The sequence below is a fragment of the Haliaeetus albicilla genome, chromosome 7, assembly GCF_947461875.1.
Source record: "Haliaeetus albicilla chromosome 7, bHalAlb1.1, whole genome shotgun sequence".
In the NCBI taxonomy this organism is placed as follows: Eukaryota; Metazoa; Chordata; class Aves; order Accipitriformes; family Accipitridae; genus Haliaeetus; species Haliaeetus albicilla.
Genome location: NC_091489.1, coordinates 8,198,314 through 8,216,788, shown reverse-complemented (window position 1 = coordinate 8,216,788; position 18,475 = coordinate 8,198,314). Strand labels below are relative to the sequence as shown.

At 37.3% G+C, this 18,475-nt stretch overlaps 1 protein-coding gene across 3 annotated transcripts in view; it reads right to left on the bottom strand.

Annotated features, from left to right (window-relative positions):
* Positions 1-18,475, bottom strand: part of PDE10A (phosphodiesterase 10A) — a 193,835-nt gene that overhangs the window by 10,776 nt on the left and 164,584 nt on the right. For all 3 annotated transcript variants that reach the window (XM_069786883.1, XM_069786881.1, XM_069786882.1), the window contains 6 exons: positions 17,518-17,668; positions 14,357-14,512; positions 10,955-11,127; positions 8,843-8,954; positions 4,166-4,246; positions 102-190 (listed from right to left, as the gene is read on the bottom strand). In XM_069786883.1, coding sequence (XP_069642984.1) covers positions 102-190; positions 4,166-4,246; positions 8,843-8,954; positions 10,955-11,127; positions 14,357-14,512; positions 17,518-17,668 — 762 coding nt within the window. The remainder of the gene's footprint in view (positions 1-101; positions 191-4,165; positions 4,247-8,842; positions 8,955-10,954; positions 11,128-14,356; positions 14,513-17,517; positions 17,669-18,475) is intronic.

Genomic DNA, 18,475 nt, shown 5'->3' with positions numbered 1-18,475 from the left:
TCTAAAATTAAAAGTCTGTATTTCCAGACAAACTTGCAAAGCGTGTTTGCTTTTTCTTTAACCAAGCTACACGCTATGCAAAAACTTGCACATTTACTCACCTGCATGCTCGGAGTAGCGGCCCAGTCGGAGGAAAGATCTGTGCAAGCGTGGTGTAACATGGGATGGCTACAGCATTGTAGAACCCAATCTATGAAAAACAACAATGAAAAAAAATAGTTAAATGTTGCCAAACTACAACACTGAAAGTTAACAGCCAACTAGCTCAAAGCTGTTGACTACTTACTTCATTACTACTTACGTTAGTACTTCATACTTCTGCATCTCCTCTTAATATCCAAATACTTTAAAATGAAGCACTAGTAGGGAAGTCTCTGGCAATTACAATTTGCTTACATGCCTCTCTTTTATGACTGCTATGGCTGCTTCAGATAGGATTTTTTACAGGACCTTTTATTATGCAATTGATTCAATTGATTTGCTCAGGATCTGTCTGGCTTCTTGGTGTCAGTAGTGGCAGGAAGTAGGTGCAGATGACTGAACCATTTCTGCAAACATTATTCTTGTGATGAGATTCTTTTTTTAAAACAGGAAAGTGGTGCAGGATTGCCAAAATACAGTCAGATTCTGGATTATTCTGATGTCCTCCAGGGTATGTATTCCATAGCTCAAATTACTTGAGATGCTAGGGGCTTTGCACCTTTGGAAAGTTTCTAAAAGGCGTGCGCTGTGATCAATAACTGGTTTGCAATTTCTTTTCATGTATGCGGTTCAGTGATCTATTTTTACCATTATCATATAAACCTATTCAGAGAACGTCAAATGAGCACCTTTTTAATGATATCTGATTCATACAGGCTTTAGGGGCCTGTGACGGCTACCATGTCACAGCTGAATTGTCATGACACAAGGGAATTTTTAGAAAATGCTTCTTATATATTACCAAGGATGACAGGTTAAATTCAGATCCATTGTAACACCATTCATTTCTCCCAGACTCTCATGATAGTTACAGTAGTGCACTATGATCCCTTTCTTTGGGCAGAGTTTTTAAACGCCTTTTAGTGAAATACCACGTATTGTACTGTGACCAAAGCATTTGATAATGAGTCTCTTTTTAACAGGCTAAACATTGGCCCTTATTCAGAAAACAAAGAGCAACTCTTGTCCTCACCTCCATCAATACAGAGATTCCTCCCATACTGCTATGTAACCAAGACTATTCTGTACTTTAAAAAAAATAAGATACATTTTCTGACCTGAGAACCCAACAGTCTGAGCTGAAGTAATCATGATGTAACGAATAGAAGGAAACTGCAGCTGGTGAGAAGGCAAGGCTGCACACAGCTGTGATGTCGGCTCATCAACAAAAAGTTTGCTATTTTGCATAGTGCGTCGTTTTCTTCCTATGTATTTTTTTTCTTGTGGCTTTTTTTTTTCTTGTTTGTTTGTTTTGAAGGGGGACTATTTTATTTCACTAGAAAATAGAAGATTACTCCATAGCTATAAAAAATTAAAATGGGACCTTAGGTACAGTCACACTGTAGACCTTCTGGGTCAATGAGAAGTGCGTTGCCATTGCAAAACATAAAAGATTTCAATCAAACTAAGTTCATCTGCAATATATTCCAAACAACCTTATCTTTGGAACCCCAGGATTTAGAGTAAAATGTGTCCTTTAAGGTCCTGACAGCTTTTAAGTTAAAATGCACTTCAATCAAGGAGGAAAAACCCTAAAGGGCTCGATGGATTTAGGTTTTGAATAAAGCCAAGCTAATTAAAAACATTCCTTTGTGAGAGCTTCCATTTCTGACCAGAGCAAACTCACACAAATCCCTTTTGTAAAAGGTTTAGATTATATGAATAAATTATTCCAGATTGATTTTTATGTTGCTGTGGCTAGACAGAAAGCCTAGAGTTCACTCAGGTACGAGCAAACTATTGAAGTCACTGCAGGAAAGGCAGTGTACGTATATCCTAAAGATGTATAAGCAAGAGGAACTAGAAAATATCTTTTGTGTCTGAAATAAATTGTTCCTGTCTCTCCAACCGTGCATCCTAAATGCACTGCTAGCTTTAAGAGCTGGATCTTTAATGTTCTGACTGAAGTAAGAAATCACCCTTAACATTTCAATCCTTGCTGCGTAAGAGTAAACTTTTTATTTTCAACTTGAAAACTGTATTTCTGGGATGAGCTTTGAATGGCTGAAGCACGTGAACTGTTCCTTCTCTCTCCCCTCATTACTCAGAGGCTGGCTTGACTTGCTTATTAAAAGGGCTTTTAGATCACTGCATCGTTTTGGCATTTCTGTTTTCTTCATGGGTTCCAAAAGGAAGGGCAGAAAAGAGGGTGATGGGATCCTTGCTGAGTCAGGAACAAATCCTCAGTGCAGGCTTCACAGTAGGAAGACATCCAATTGAGAGACCTTACAGGAGTTGTGCTGCAAAGGGCGTAAAGCGCAACAGAGACCAGCTGATCTAGCCAGCCAAGTGAGAGGATGAGAAAAGTACGAGCTGTTCTCATCAAAGATGAGTACTTGAGGCAGAAGAAGGTTTTTTTCAGAGATTACATGTTTATACAAATCCTCATTTCCTAAACATCATTGTCATTTAAATAAGGTATTAATGCTTTAATTAAAATCCACATAAAAATACTCATTAATGCTTTCTGTTAGAGCCCAAGGAAATGGATGATTATGCTTTATTAAATTCTTCAGTCTCTACATAAATATAGGAAAGGTTACTTTCACAGAATTATGTATGTCCTACATCTCACATTTTGCTGTAACATTGTTGTAAGATACAGCAGCTACAACTATACTACTGAAGTTGGGTTTTAATGTCCTGTTTTGCTTAATATTTTACTGTTATACTCTTAAGAAGCATGAAACAGAGCACAAAGTAAAAAAGAACCTGATGAAGACAGTACCTGGAAAAATACTGTATTTTTTTTAAAGAGAAAAAAAAATAGCTTATTTTGTAGATCTGTGCTTTCACCCCATTAACAATTCTTTCACGGATGCTAAGATGACTACTACTGTAATACTACGTACTTTTCAAGATGTTCAAAGATAACTAGTATAGTGTGTGGAAAAATAAACCCAGTGCAGAAAAATGTTTCTTCTCTTTTTAGGCTTATACTAAACACACAAATTTAGTAAATTAACTGCTAATTCCTTACCATAATAAGGGTAATAGTTTTTATGCTAAAATATGATAGAGCATATGGAGTAAATTCTCAGAATATAAAAATTTCCATAGTCTTGCTTACCAAGTAATTAATCTATAGTGACTTTGTAATACTTTGTCATTTCTAACTTACTTTAAATATTATTGCTAATTTCAGAGTTCATGAAACGTTTTGTAAGTGCCACTGAAATAAAAAAAAACCTTACACTTATATATGTACATGAATGGACAATGGACAATTTAAATTTATTTTTCTCTGCTCAGATAATCAAAGGACAAGCTACCTTTTTCGTTTACCCCAAAAAGTTAGTTCAAAGACCTTTTTTCCCCTCAAATTTATGTTTACAAAATACCAGTCTTCCCTAGGGAAAGCATAAAAAAGCAGTCACTTCTGCACATTTGTGCACAGGCAAATCAGTATCTAAAGACTTTGAAAAACAGATGACTGAGGCTCTTAGAAATATACCCTTTACTGCTTATCCTCAAGAAACTATTCACATTATTCTTTGTTTTAGGAATGTCAAAAAGCAGTGATTGTAGTTATCAAAAAAACTAATGAAGAAGTATTGGTCTAAAATCACAAATATTTTGAAATCTGAACCTGAATATTTTAAACAGGAACAGATGATGAAGTTCATTTTGCATTCAGGATAAAACAGCGAAACCTTTTATCTAAGGGCTGAAGCAACCACTTCCTAAGCTAAAAAAGTGTTATTGACACTTCTCAAAACCGTAGGTGATTGCGGGTTTAGGTAGAGTTACAAGTACAAGGAATGGAACAGGTGACAACAGCAAAGAGCACACTGTCACTTAAGTAAACATTTGAAAACAAGTTTTCCACTGCTACTTAAAAAAAATTAACCCTGTTTTGCATACAGAACATAGAATTCAACAGCCCACGTACCCTAATGTCAAATGCAACATTCACTAATATATAAAAAGTTTTTTCCATCCATGTTTTATACCATGTTCATACCTGACCCTGAGGGACTTCATCTTTCTTGTCTCTGTCCATCATTGGAATAGGTTGAATACCCGTTTTCTTCATTTCATCACCCTGGAAAAAAAGCAGAGAGAGAGATTAGGAAAACAAAAATCAAGACTACAAGACCTGAATTAATTTCCATGCTCTATTGTGTGTCAATCTAAAAATCCAGAATTTAAAATGACCTGTGGAACTGGTCTAAGGCAATCTCGTAAAACTGCCCAAGGACGGGCTCATTTTATACATTCATCTAAGTGATAATGTAAATAGCAGATGCTGAAAATGAAGTTTTTGAGCCAACATACACACGTTTTCCTTGTTTCCAAGGGTGTCTCCATAATAAAAAGCAACTGGAAGAATAAAACCAAAGAAATCAGTTCATCCTATTCTGTTCTATTTATAGGTAGTTTCATCTTTCAAAACCTTATCTGTTTAAAGCACTATAATACACTGACCAGTACAACACAGCTCACCCATCTAACGAAAAGCTGAGCAAAACAGATGAATTTACAATGTGCCATCTTTGTCAACAATCCAGTCTTTTTGACCATGCTGCTTTGAAGAAAGAAGCTGCCTGTCAAACAGCCTTTTATTCTTTAAGTATGTTATCCCTCTATGTTCTTAAGGGGAATACTGGGAAAGATGCAGTATATACAAAGACCAGATATATGTAATGTACTGTCTCCTTGTATTTCACCCATTACCAGCAGAGCAGCCAAAACACGCTTCTGAGCACTACACTGGGCCTGAACACAATTACTTCTTAAAAATCTGTAAGTAGCTGGCTACTTTCTGTAACAAATTGAAGTTTTCCAAGTTTTCCTCAACTGCATTGTCAAAACACCACGGATGTTTAATCTTGAGGTTATAAAGGCAACTACAGCCACAGCAATGGTTGCTTTTGGCTGCTGCTTATGTCTGAGATTCCAAAGTCAATGTGATCTTCAAACTGCTAACCTTATGCATTGGGTTTTCATGGCGAGGTTTTGGTAACAGGGGGGCTACAGGGGCGGCTTCTGTGAGAAGATGCCAGAAGCTTCCCCCATGTCCGACAGTCAATGCCAGCACTATGAGGGCTGCTATGGGGAAAGTTAACTCCATCCCAGCCAAACCTAATACACCTTAGTTAGGGAGAAAGTTTATGCAGGATAACTGCTTGTACAATATTTGCTTATCGGTGTCCTTTAATGTGAGATTCAGCCTACAGAGGTTTAGCTATCGGAAAGCTTGGGACATTCCCTAATTCCGTGTTGTATGTTTCTGCTACAGTTAGTGAAGGCACCTCCAGAAGACAATTTATTACACCTTTCTCCTAAGATTTTATCAAGCCACGTTTCAAGTGCCAACATGCCCTTCCAAGGGAGGATTTTGGCAACTTTACTCAAAGAGAAGTTTGCAATATAATAAATTGATTCTGGCCTGAGCAGAGCATCTTTCTGTTTGACTGTCTTGCAACTACCTTGAGTGTAGAAAAGATGGGGGCTTCTGGAAATCTTGCATATTTGGCCTCAACATCACCTATTAACTATGATCCTGCTCAGTTAACCAACAAGAGATGCAGTCAAGAAGGTATTTTTGAATTGGTGTCTGTACTATTCTCTCCTATCACATATTTCTTTCACCAAGTACTTAGAGAGGCTAGAATCATCAAATCTAGTCTCTGTTAGACATTTTACTGTTGAAAGAAACAGAAGGAAAGGCTTCCTTCCTCAGCTGAGAAAAAAAAAGATGCCTGTAACAAGTCCAAGCACAGAAATTCAGTGGATTGTTATTTAGGAACTGTAAGCAAATTTTGGTTTTATGTGCCACCGGTAAATAATATTTAATTTTTTCCCATTTGCTTGAAGTACTGTAATTGATTGATCCACGACTGTCTGCAGCTACCATAGTCTCAATGATAAGAGCCTCAACACTAAACCATTTAGCATCATATGATTATATGATCATATGATTAGGCTGCTTTTCGATTAATATCAAGTGCCTGAGTAAGAATTGAAGTCAGAGCTTTGAGGAAGCTGTCCAGCCTCTGACTGATTACGCCAACACTGAGCAAAGCTCAGATTTATGTTCACTAGTTCACCCTGAAAGAAAAAAGGTATCACAGAACCACAGAATGATTTGGGTCGGAAGGGACTTCTTGGCATCATCCAATCCATCCCACACACCTACCCCAGCAGGATCAGCTAGAGCAGGTGATTCAGGGCTCTGCCCAGTCAGGTTTTGAATATCTCCAATGATGGAGAATCCACAACCTCTCTGGATAACCTGTGCCACTGGTCAACCACCCTCACGGTAAAAAAGTACTACATTTAAATGGAACACATGCACCAGAAACACAAGTGTTTTCTTGTGTCCAGTATGTGCGAACACATATATGATATACTATTATAAAAAATACTGCTTTTATCCTCATAGCTATGATCATGATCAGAAAGTTAAAGTTGAAATTTTAAGCCAAGAAGTTCATATTATAGCCATACTCCAAGTATAAGAGGCTTGTAAGTCTCTTAAATACTGCAAGAAAGGGTTTAACAACTGCCTAGTGCCTCATATCTCACAAAAAAAAATCACAGCAGACAAATCTTATACAAGCTTGTAATCCTGTATAATTGATCAGCAAACGTATTATTTTGCTTGAGTTGTAGCACTGTGGGAAAGCTTCATGCTGAGTGATATCAGGGTAGATCTGAGCTGAAAACACTAGGTACACTAGGCTTCGTTCAATGAGAAAAGATCAGTGTGACGTATCACAAAATTGCTGCAACCTCTTCTGCAGTTATTGTTTTAGTTAATGATTACACAAAGAAGAAATATTATAAAAATGCTCTGAATAAATCATTCAACATACTAAGATTATGAACTCAGTAGTAATTAGAAGCAACATTCTATCCTACTTTTAAAACTGTAACATAACCATTCAATCTCGTCAAACATACTTGTCTAGAGTTTACCTTTTTCCCAATTAAGTAACAATTTCTGCAGTGAAACACAATCTAAACTTCCTATTGGTTTCACTTTCCCAGGATTTTCTCTGTATCTGACTCCAGCTTTCCAATTTCCAGAAGCATTTCGACCTGTGGCTGGATTTGTCAGCCATCCTGACTAGATCACAACATATTCAACTTCTGCCATGTATCAGTTAACCTCTTCTTAAAGAGGATTCAGTAAAACACCAATTACAGAATTCAATTTCTGTCAATAACTTCTAATTTACATTTGCTCTATGAAGTAGTAATATAACAACATCCACCTTTATTAACTCATCCTTGGATTACAAAACAGGTTAAAGTCTGGGCAGGCTCAATTATGTCCATAATTCCACCTTTACTATTGTTGAGTAGGAAAAAATCAGTTTGATCCTTCCTTCTCCACTGAGTTCACAAGACTTGCATTAAAAAGTCTTTTTACTTGTAAGCAAAAAAGTGAAGTATGTAATCAGTGGGGCACATCAACATTATACCTCTATTATATCACTCATAAGGACACTCACTTTCCAGTGCTGACATTTTAGAAAGCGAGTACTGAACTAGATCTTTGAGCTTATACAGTCTGTGTTTTTCAAATACTTTATTGTAGTCTGAGCTGAGAACATGTGAATACAAAAAACACCCCCAAGCCATGCAGATCTTGAATTTCATAATGAACACGCAACAGGCAGGACAACAATCTCCACACTATATGCATGCTACATCAACTCTGTGGGCCTGATTTCTATTTTACACTGGTGTAAAACAGAAATAAGCCCACTGAATTCTGCAGACTTCCATAGGGCACATAACAGATAAGAAAAACACTTTATCATATACATGTGCAATAGTAGTTCTGAAAATACAGCATATCTTCTAAAACTGCTTAATCCAACTCTATGCAACACCCTCAGAATTTATTCCTTATCTCTACAGCAGGGATATTTATTAAAAATTGAACAATTAGAACATTTACTCCTCAGCATAAGACACGTGAGAGATTGCATCTTTATTTATGAACATGATTACATTAGCACAGCTCAATGCCTTGTTTCAGTTCTCAGTACATCTTATCTGTGGAGTAACTTTCAGCATATTAAAAAATCAGCTCTCTCTGAGACCCAGTTGTTGGGCTGGCTCCCAAAGAAGATTCCAATGGTCAGATCAGAACAATTTTAAGGTTTGTCATATTTGCTTTAGCATTTCCTGGACTCATACTACAGCTTTATAAGTGTGTTTCAAGGCAGTTGACCTGGAAGCTGGTTTCATATTTTGGATTTCTAGAATAGAAATAGATCCTTCACAAAACTACAGTTAGCGACTCAAAAAACCTTACAGATTTTCTTCTGTGTTCTGTTACTTGGTCACTTTATGTTAGGACATACTTTCTAAATTCATCTTTAACAGAGAGAAAAAACACTGCCAGAAAATTAGGAAGCTAACTCAGCTCTTTAAATAGCCTCAGAGTAAACAACAAAACACATGCATGCACCAATGAATACCCTTTAAAACAAGCACGCTGAGATATTGATTGAAAAATACTTATGGTTGTTTTTTTCTTCCTGGATACTTCCATTTATAAAGAGAGTGAACACCCTTTAAAACAAGCATGCTGAGATATCGATTGAAAAATACTTATGGTTGTTTTTTCTTCCTGGATACTTCCATTTGTAAAGAGATTAAACAAAAGAAACACACATACCTCAGCCCAGAACTCCGCATATATATCGTTGGCCGTCAGTCTGGTAACTGGCCACAACTTTGTTACAGAACACAAATCACAAGCCGTCATCATCAGACCAATCACTCTATCTCTAAAATAAAATTGCATTAAATTGTAATTTCAGTAAAAAATTAATGATCACACTGCAAAGTTTTTGTTTGCCCTTCCTCAGTTCAATCAGTAGTAAAGTATATATACTACAAAATTTCTCTCACCTTGCTTGTTTCTTCCTCACTTGTTTATGATTCATTGGTAAGGCATCACACAAATTGCATATTATATTCCCTGTAGTATTCCCTGCATCGTTTGCAACCAGAGTTCATTGACTATCCTCTGCACAATCATAGTCATAGAAAACTACACAAGAATGCCTGCTTGTTAAAACACTCGCATGCCCCTCCTTGATTTTCTGAAAACACAGTACAAGTCTATAAAAAGAAAGATGGCATATCCTGTTGCTGTGTTTCTTTCTGTTCTTTAAAGAGAGAGGAACGCACGTTCCAAAACCAGGAAAAACTAGTTCTGAGTCTATGTCAAGGTACTCTGTCATTGCTTTGTTGGAATGAATTCTGACCCTGACAGAACAAGAATCCTACACACTTAACTCTGTTCTATACACTGACAAACCTGTTCACAGAATAACTGAACAGCATCAGTAGGATTATAATCATTATTAAAATAAGGCACACACACAAAAAGCTTATTTAAACATTTTTCTAGCACTCGTCTACTACCCAAACCTGTGGTTTATGAATCAAAGTTTTATAAAGAAAACTGGCAAATTAATGAATGATTTCACATGTCTTCCACCCAACGGAGAACTTAAGATGACACTTAAGGACACCTGCATCTTTGTTAATAATGCCTATTCCATGGGAAAAGCACACAACTGGCTAACTTGCATGCCCATGTCATGGCAGTCATTAAAACTGTACCAACAGACAAATATACCAGAGAAAATAAACAAATACACAATATAATCAATAGATACATGGCAAAGCACAATTCCCCTGAGTTAAGCAAGAGGATTCAGCAGCCACGTAAGGGCCAAATTTAGCATTCCGCTGTACGTACAGGTAACAACCAGAAGTCTCGGATTCTTTAGCCACATTACAAACTGATGTCCTACCTTCAGGCACGTGGCTTTGCACTGAAAATGCTCTGAGGGCAGGTGAGATTAAAAAAATCAGCATAACACAATATTCAATCACACACTAAATAGTTGTGATCCTACTTAAATTTCATAAACCCTAAATTCAAGATTTCTGGTAAATGTCATTCTGAGACTATCAGGAACTACTATATCTTTGTCTTTTTAAGATGCTGAGGTTTATTCAAGTCTGAAAAGCTTCAGTTTCATACTGGGAAATAAGCTTTTAAAAACTGCCCTTCCTACAGTGTTGTAATAATTTATTCAAAACTACTGGCAAAAACCTGTAAAACTCCTCAGAAAGAAGACCCAAGTACCAAAGTTCCTTTTGAAAAGAAATCAGAATCCTGACTCAATATTTTCCCATATTACCTCTCTAGTTTTTCCCTGCATTAGATTAATGACAGGATCCACTTTCCAGTAAAGAAGCCTTGTAGGGCTGCATGAGCACTTTAATGAAGCCTCTTATGAGGCACACCTCTCATCCAGGCTGCACTATGTTTTGCTTATGTGAACAGAGTCATGTATTTATGAATATAAATGTACATTTTTAAAACTTAGAGCTATCTGAATTCATAAAGGTTGAGATCGACCAGAATTCCTTCCAAAAAAGCATGTTGACAGAATAATAAAAATATTGACATAAAAATAAAAGTAACTATTGCACTGTACCTTTTTCCCCACCACCTAACTGCCTGTGCACTAACTTTCCTCTGCAGATGATCTGTCACTGAACTGTGCAGTTGACATCCAAAGGCAGTGAAACGCAAATATAAAACACTGGAAATTACTGTTACATACTTGAAATTTTACGCACAGCTGGTCTTAGAAATCTTATATGTAAGAAAATTACTGTGTACACAGAAATTTTTTTTGCAAAAGTAAGGTTTTTCTTTCTAGGGCTAATGCCATAGTGAACTAATACTGGTTTGCTACTTCACCTGTGTGCTTGGTTCTTAAGGTTTAATGCTCCGGTCTGATGCAGCTCTTCAAGCTGTTTTCTGTTTCCAAAATACAGGGCAAGGTCTGTGGCGATGATGGCTTTCCGGATGATCTCAAGTACTTGCTCATATTCGCTGGAGCTCAGATTGGAGAAGACATTGTGCCCTTCCAGCTATGAAAAAGTAAAAAACCAATAAAAAGCACAAGCTCTAATTCTGAGATGATTTCAGTCTTTACTTCACCAGACAGGTTACAATGGTTTTACAGCCCAATGACAATTTTTTTTGCAAATTCAAATGTTGACAGCCTGAAATTCCCATTTTTATCTTTCCTTTTTTAAATACTGTCATGAAACCTATGACTAAGCCACTGATCTGGTTTTGGACTGCTCCTTCTGAAGCTTAAAGGTATTAATAGAGAAAAATGCTAGCTTTTTCTCCTCTGATTTATAAGCACTACAGACACAGCACTTCCAGACAGTATTAGCTTGGGAACTTGTGATTCAATCCTGATCCAGAGTACTGCATTGCAAAGTTGGTAAACTGTCTGATTCGCTCTGAAGTACGATTTTGATACCGCATAACCCACAATATGGATAAGGAAATATCCAAGTTAAAGTACTAAAATAATTTTGTTTTCATAGTGTTCCAAATTAAATGTGCCTGGAATTGCTGCATTTACTAATACAATTTTCTCTATAAAGTTAATTACAGTATTTTAATGTATATGAACATTTAGGGGAAAAAGCTGCTTTGTTCAACCATGAGCTGACTGACTCATAAACTAAAGACAATGGTTTCCACTATGGAGGCAACATGCCACTGTCATCCCTTTGCAATATTTCCACTATGTATTATTGTGCATTTAACTGACAATATCTGTGCACTGTGATCACTCACGAAGCTATATCACATTTTGAAAAGTCAACACTATTCGCTGTCTCTAAGATTTGGAAAACAACTTGTCAAAAGTCTTCCTACTTTTGAGAGGAAACAGAGAAAAATAAGAAAGAATGAGCCAGCCATGTCAAGGTGTGCACATTCACAAATAGAAAATATTATTAAAATATATCAAATGCAGATATGCTTTGACATTTAATTGGCATTTGGGCTGAAGCTTATAAAAAGTTTCTCTGACTTTTGTCAAGCATTTAAATAATTTGTTCAAAATAAATCCTCCATGGTGCAAATAGGCTTTGTTTCTCTCACCATTCGGAATGTAAACGTCATTTTCCAACTTTTTTACTTGGACAAGTAGATTTATTTTGAATAATGAATAGAAAATACGATCCATCTATGTCTCAATGCTCCTTTGACAGACTCCTAAGTCACAGAACATGATGTTTAAAAAAAAAAGTTCAGAACATTTTAACCCATCATGAACATTTTGGGAGCAGGAAATGACTACTACTAGTTTTCATGATTTAGGGTTTTGGGGACACTTTCCTCCCTGACCTTGCTTGCCTAATCCATGAGAACAGGCTATTTGTCCTAATATTTAAATTATTCTAGATTCTATTCTTTAGGGAAGCTGCACTGTCAGAAAGACCACTGTGACAGCTTCTGTTCATACTACTAGAAAACAACAGATTCCGTTAAGTACTGACAGAAGCTGCCATTTCTGAGCATGTCACTTAGGCTTTTGAGTAGTACATACGAAGGACAGCTCCTAAGATTTTATTGTTTCCCTGTTGAGCTACAGCTAGCGAATGGAATCCTCTGTATTTGGAAGTATGTTGTACACTAGAACTGCAGGTGGATGAGCAAAGCAGCTATAAAGTTTCAAACAGTGAGAAGTACTGCAGGTTACTAACATAAAACTAAAACTCACTGAGATAAACCCTAAAGGGTTGGGTGGGTTGCTTGGCTTTTTTTGGTAACAGTCCAGGAATTCAGTAAGGTTTTTTGATTCAAATGAAAAAACAGCAAGTCCAAAAGGCCGCTCAAATCTGCCTTTGCTAATAATCACCAGCCGTGGGCACTTGGGTAGCCAGTGTCCGAATCCACTCTGCAGCCCTGCTCACCTATCTCCCTTTCCTCACTCCTGCCGATGGCCAAAGCGAGGAGGCAGCAGGGAAGCAAAAAGGTTCCCTGCCTTCTTGGCAATTGGGACTTTCACCGACTACAACATTTCTGCAGGAAAAATGCAAAATGGTTTTTGAAGAATGACTGAAGTCTGCTTCACGTAGCCGTAGTGGGACAGAGGAGCGTTAATGACTGAGGAACCTGCTCACTGTGCACAAACTCACATGAAGAATGAATACTAAAAATCTAATGCCATACCACCACTGAAGGATTCAATTACACCCTCCTACATGGAGGAGCATTCAGAGATAAAGCTTCCATTCTCTGATGAAATGTATATGATACCTAAAACCATAATCACAAGATGTACTTCTGAATACAATACAGAATATGTATTTTTCCTAAAAGGTGATTAGATATTTAAGAAAATAAATATCTTCCCCCTGAAAGACCAGAAAGAAAGAAAAGTTAACAACGAATTAGTGGCGCAGTAGCATAGTAAGGTTGTGCATAGAGCATGTGCATGGTAAACTAAAACCAGTGAGCACAAATATGTTACGGACTGGCAGTGGTTTCATAGGTGAGAGTTCTCACTCTTCTAATTGAGCATGAAAAAAATTTTCACTGATGAGAAAATATCTGTGTGTCAGTAGCACACTTGGATTTCCCAAAATGCGTCTGCATGCTTTCTTGTAGCTTTCTATTCATTAAACATATGGACACATTACCTCGTATTAGGAACTCTCTTTCATAGAATATTACCTTGCTCAGTTTTTTTTTTAATTTCAAATTGCTGAATAACAAAAAAGCACACGATAACATAATGAAACAAGTTTAAACTTTTCATGCGTGCAAAATTAACATTTCCTCCTTCATGCCACACATTTACTGTTCATGGAATTTATTACAGCAGGTTTTCAAGCTTCTCATGCAAACTTTTGCCAGTACTTGAGCTTTTATTCAGAATTTCAGGATGATTGAAGACTTTGTTGAAGCACATTATGCTGGAAATATCTAAGTAAGTGAGAAACTAATTTTTCATTTTTAAAATTCCTATTCCACGTGGTTATAGGAAAAACCCTAATTGACCCAGAAGCTAAAAGCTCCAAAGGCAGGCCATAAGCAAAGACCTTCAAATACACAGTATTTTTTATAATATCAAGATTTTGGAAAAGCTATGTTTTGCACTATTATTGAATGCTTGGGTTGCTAATTGGGGAACCCGGCTTGCTGTAATAAATCTCCCACTCTTCTAAATGAGCACTACAATCCAGAAATAAAATTAAGCATGCTTCAGAAATCTACTGGGTCATGATGTGACTCCTATTTCCACCACTGGACTCTACTGCACAGAAGACACAAATTCAATAATCCTACCTGCAGGATGGACACAGTCTGCGAGAAGTGATGCTGTTCCATTGTTGACGTGGAATAGAGAGCAGCTAAGGGGTGATCAAATTTCTGAAGATAGCTGTTGCTGTAACCTCTGTGATCCAGGTCATGACACAGGCATGCAACTAAAAGACCTTTTCGCTACAAAAAAAATTGAGAGAAACATGAAAAGTAAGATGTCTTTCCTGCCCCTAGATGTCACTCTCTTCCCAAAATACTGTAAAAGTTGCACTATGCTTACACAGCCTTCAAAAAGCACATGGAGAAACATCCTTAATATTGTGAGAAACACAAAAGTGAGGACATGCTGAATTAAAATTCTCAGACAAGTTGTAATTCAAACCTCTTATATATTATGAATTAAAAAAAAAAAATGTTGCACAATCACATACTATTGGAGGGATTCTGCTTCAGGAAGAAATCTGAGTTTTAAACAGATAGCCTGGTCATCCACTGAATTCTTACCATGTTTATTAAAAAATAAAAAGTGCAGTTACTGAGGGAGAGGAAATACGTAAGATGTATGATCTCCTGGTCAAGGCAGCTGTGCCAAAGTCTGATGCTAGACCTGCCTCCGTAACACTCCTCGGAGACACTGACCAAGCTGCCTAGGTGAAACTGATTTTTTCATTTAATTCACTCTTAATATCCTGAAGAAATGGAGTCCCTGAAATCTGTCTTTCAACACACAAAATACGTGAACACTAGCAAAAGTTTTTCACACAGCAAGTGTGTTTTGAAAACACATTCATTAATGTTTGTGAAGCAGTCACTGTCAGCATGGAGTATCACGAAACTGTCTTTATAGACTTAACAGCTCTGTCTTATACATGGTTCTGATGAGTGTTCAGTAAACAAGGATAAGGCTATAAAATGAAGCAGAAAAAGAATACTGATTATTAAGTGAGCAACATTCAACCTGTATACTCTACTAAGAGGCACATGATTGTGTGGAAAAATAACAAACAATGATGATAAAGATTTTATCACAAATATACAATGTGCAGAACTCAGGTTGTAGCAACCTGAAATGTATTTCTGATTTTGAGACCTTCGCTTTTATTTTAAATCCTTCACTTTTATTTTTAATGATGTCTTTTCAATATTGCATCTTGTGAAGTGCATTTTTAAAAAGCACATGGTAAAACAGAAGATGCAGCAACACACGTCCACACAGATCCTCAGCATGAGTGGAACCCTGAGAACATCACACACATCTATATTACTTGAAGTTGTGCAGTAACAGCTGCAGGAAGGTGGTATCCCCTTTTCACTACTATCAGGAGGGGCAAGATGTGTAACCAATAGACTTGAAAAGCAGTCTCTGACAGCAAAAGAAAGATGAGTCTCAGAATCCTTCGTGCTACATTAGATCTAGTGGGCGTAAGTTCTTCTGTCCTTCCCCCGCAAGTTTCATTCTCCTGTTGCGTCCTTTACAGCCTGTGTTTTTTCCAGTCTTACAGTTCTGATCAGTCTGTCCCTTGTACCAGATGGTTCTGTCTACCTTGTCCCACTCTCCATGTCCCAGAAAGTCAGCCTTGTGTCAGTCCTTCAGGATTATACAATGCCTAATCCCAGTGTCCTTGACCTTGTACATATTGTCCCTGCTTGGATCCCAACTCTTTGACCACTGCCAACTGCTGCGTCTATTGGTCTCTAGATCACAGCCCCCTCTGCAGTGTTTCATACTTCTCTTCCCATCTCTAAGTCTATCGAGGTTCATGTCATCATCCCTCACCCGAGACCAGCCCATCCTAGTTACCCAAACTTGCCTTCAGCAGTTTCCTGTATTCTTTTTGGATTCATCTCCAGTCTCAAGAAAGGAGACTGCTAGAAAGAGCTGGAACATCGACTGGGGTAAGGCATTCAAACCGGTGAAGGCTGCCTGGACTTTGGCAGGGAACAAAGACTGTTTCCATCTCTCTGAACAGCTGCCTCTTTTGCTCTCCGTCTTTCTTACTCTGTGCCTCCAAAAAGATGGGCCTTACTACTTGGTTAGTACTGAATGTTATGAGAGCTTGAAATATTCCCTGAAGCTGCAATCCACAGATTTTTGTTGTTAAAGGAATACTGATTTTTTCAAACTTGTATAGCTTTGCCAACTTTCAGCATATGCCTGGCAAATGCCACTTTCCTATTTCAGTGTCAATTTTCAAGTCCATGCTTTACAGCAGAATAAACTAGACCTTTTCAACTGAAAGATCACCAAAGTCTATTTTACTCTTATACACTGAACAAAAACTTGATTTCTCCTAGCACGTTTCTTTATAAGAGCCAAACAATTTTGGCTGAAATTTCCCCAAATGAATCAGCTTGAGAAAGTCACGGAGCTTGGAAAATTACAGCCCAAATGGCTAGTGTTTGGCGAAGTTATACACAACTGAAAACAGGTTCTCCCAGTCAGAAGTTTCAGGTAGTATTAAGAATAGACAGCACTCCCAGTTGCACCTACCATAATTCAGAAAAAAAAACAACTGACAGTTCTTCGTAGTGTATATTAACATTTAACCATTCTAAGCCTTCCATTCTATTGTTATAACTTCAGCAGTTAGTGATCTATCCAAAGTATTTTTTTCCTGATTTTTTTTAAACACTATGCATTTATCTTCAAAATATGTACACGCATGCTAAGGAAAACTGTTGTACAATAAAAGTTAATCAGTGAACTAGCACATTTGGACAACTGTTTTCCTTCCATTCTTTCTACTCATCTCCTTTACTCACATATGTCAACCACCTCTGTAACCCTTGTCCTCCTATTCAGGATTACCCAGACCTCACAGGGTTCACGATCCAGGGTGTTTCCCTCCCCTCAGTACAGATCCGACAGTTAGTTAAATAATTAAAATAAAGACTGTGGTTGTAAGTGGGCAGGGAGAACCTCAAAACGTGGACATGGACTTATAGCAAATCTGCTAGTGCTTCTTCAGTGGGCAGACCTGAAAAACGTGAAGGAAACACTAGGATTAGGAATCTGAATAATTCTCCTTCCTCAAGCTTTCTACTCACACCCGTTCCTCTGTGGGGACCTTTATACACGCTCTGCCCAAGCTGACAGCAAAATAGAGTTTTGCACAGAAAATGTACTTCTGCGATGGCTGATACCTCTGATAAGGTCTAGTAACTGATACAATCATCTCACCTACCTCTAGATCAGTGAAAAGCCCCTGGTTGTTCTGAAGTATGGCATACATGCAATGTGCAACGGTAACTGCATGCTTCCAGTTGTGGTAGGGCACACGGCGATAATTCTTCTTTACAGACATAGTAAATCGGCATAGCTTTTCAAGTTCAAAGCTAGAAAGAAATTAACTTGGTCAGAGACAAGAAAGAAGAATGGGAAAATAACCAACAGAGGAGAAAAGATGCTCTTTGATTTACTCTTCTTGCTAGGATTGACTCTCATTGCAGAAGACTTGTTGATTACAAGAGTCATTCAAGTTTTGGCAAGGACAGAGGACCATGGATACACGACAATGCTCTTAGTTTAATCTGTAAAGTTCTGGAACATAAGTCAAGCTATCCAGCTCAGGCAACACAATTGCATAACCCTCCTCACTCCCAGAAACTTGAAGCGTGGTTTCTTTAAATCGTTATCTATTCAACCTGTCAAATACTGAAACTCGGCATCTAACGGACAATTTGAAAACATCATTTGTGATCAAACCAGAAAATTAGGGGTTTTAAGCAACTGACACTGAAGAAATAATCCTGTTTAAATTAAAATTTCAGTCAAACGCCAAATGCATAAATTGTTTTGAATAAAAGAAGTTGAGATACTAGACATACTGACACCATGAAAAGAAGAAGATTTTACTTTTTTCCAAGACTTTAAGATTTTTCTTCCAGTTTGGGCGAATGAACGGAAATTCACGTTTCACTGTTTCTTCATTTTTGAACAAACAATATTTTGCTAAGTAATTGCTGGTCAACCATGAAGATGCCCCACATTTACAGCATTTAGGGGATTATTTCTTAAAGAATTTTTTTTATATTTTTGCTGTTAAGATAGACAAGCAAAATGAATTTATGATCAAGAGTATTTTCACTAAGGTAATAATAAAAAGCAGTAATAAAGTAATTGTTAAGTTTGGCTTATGTGCT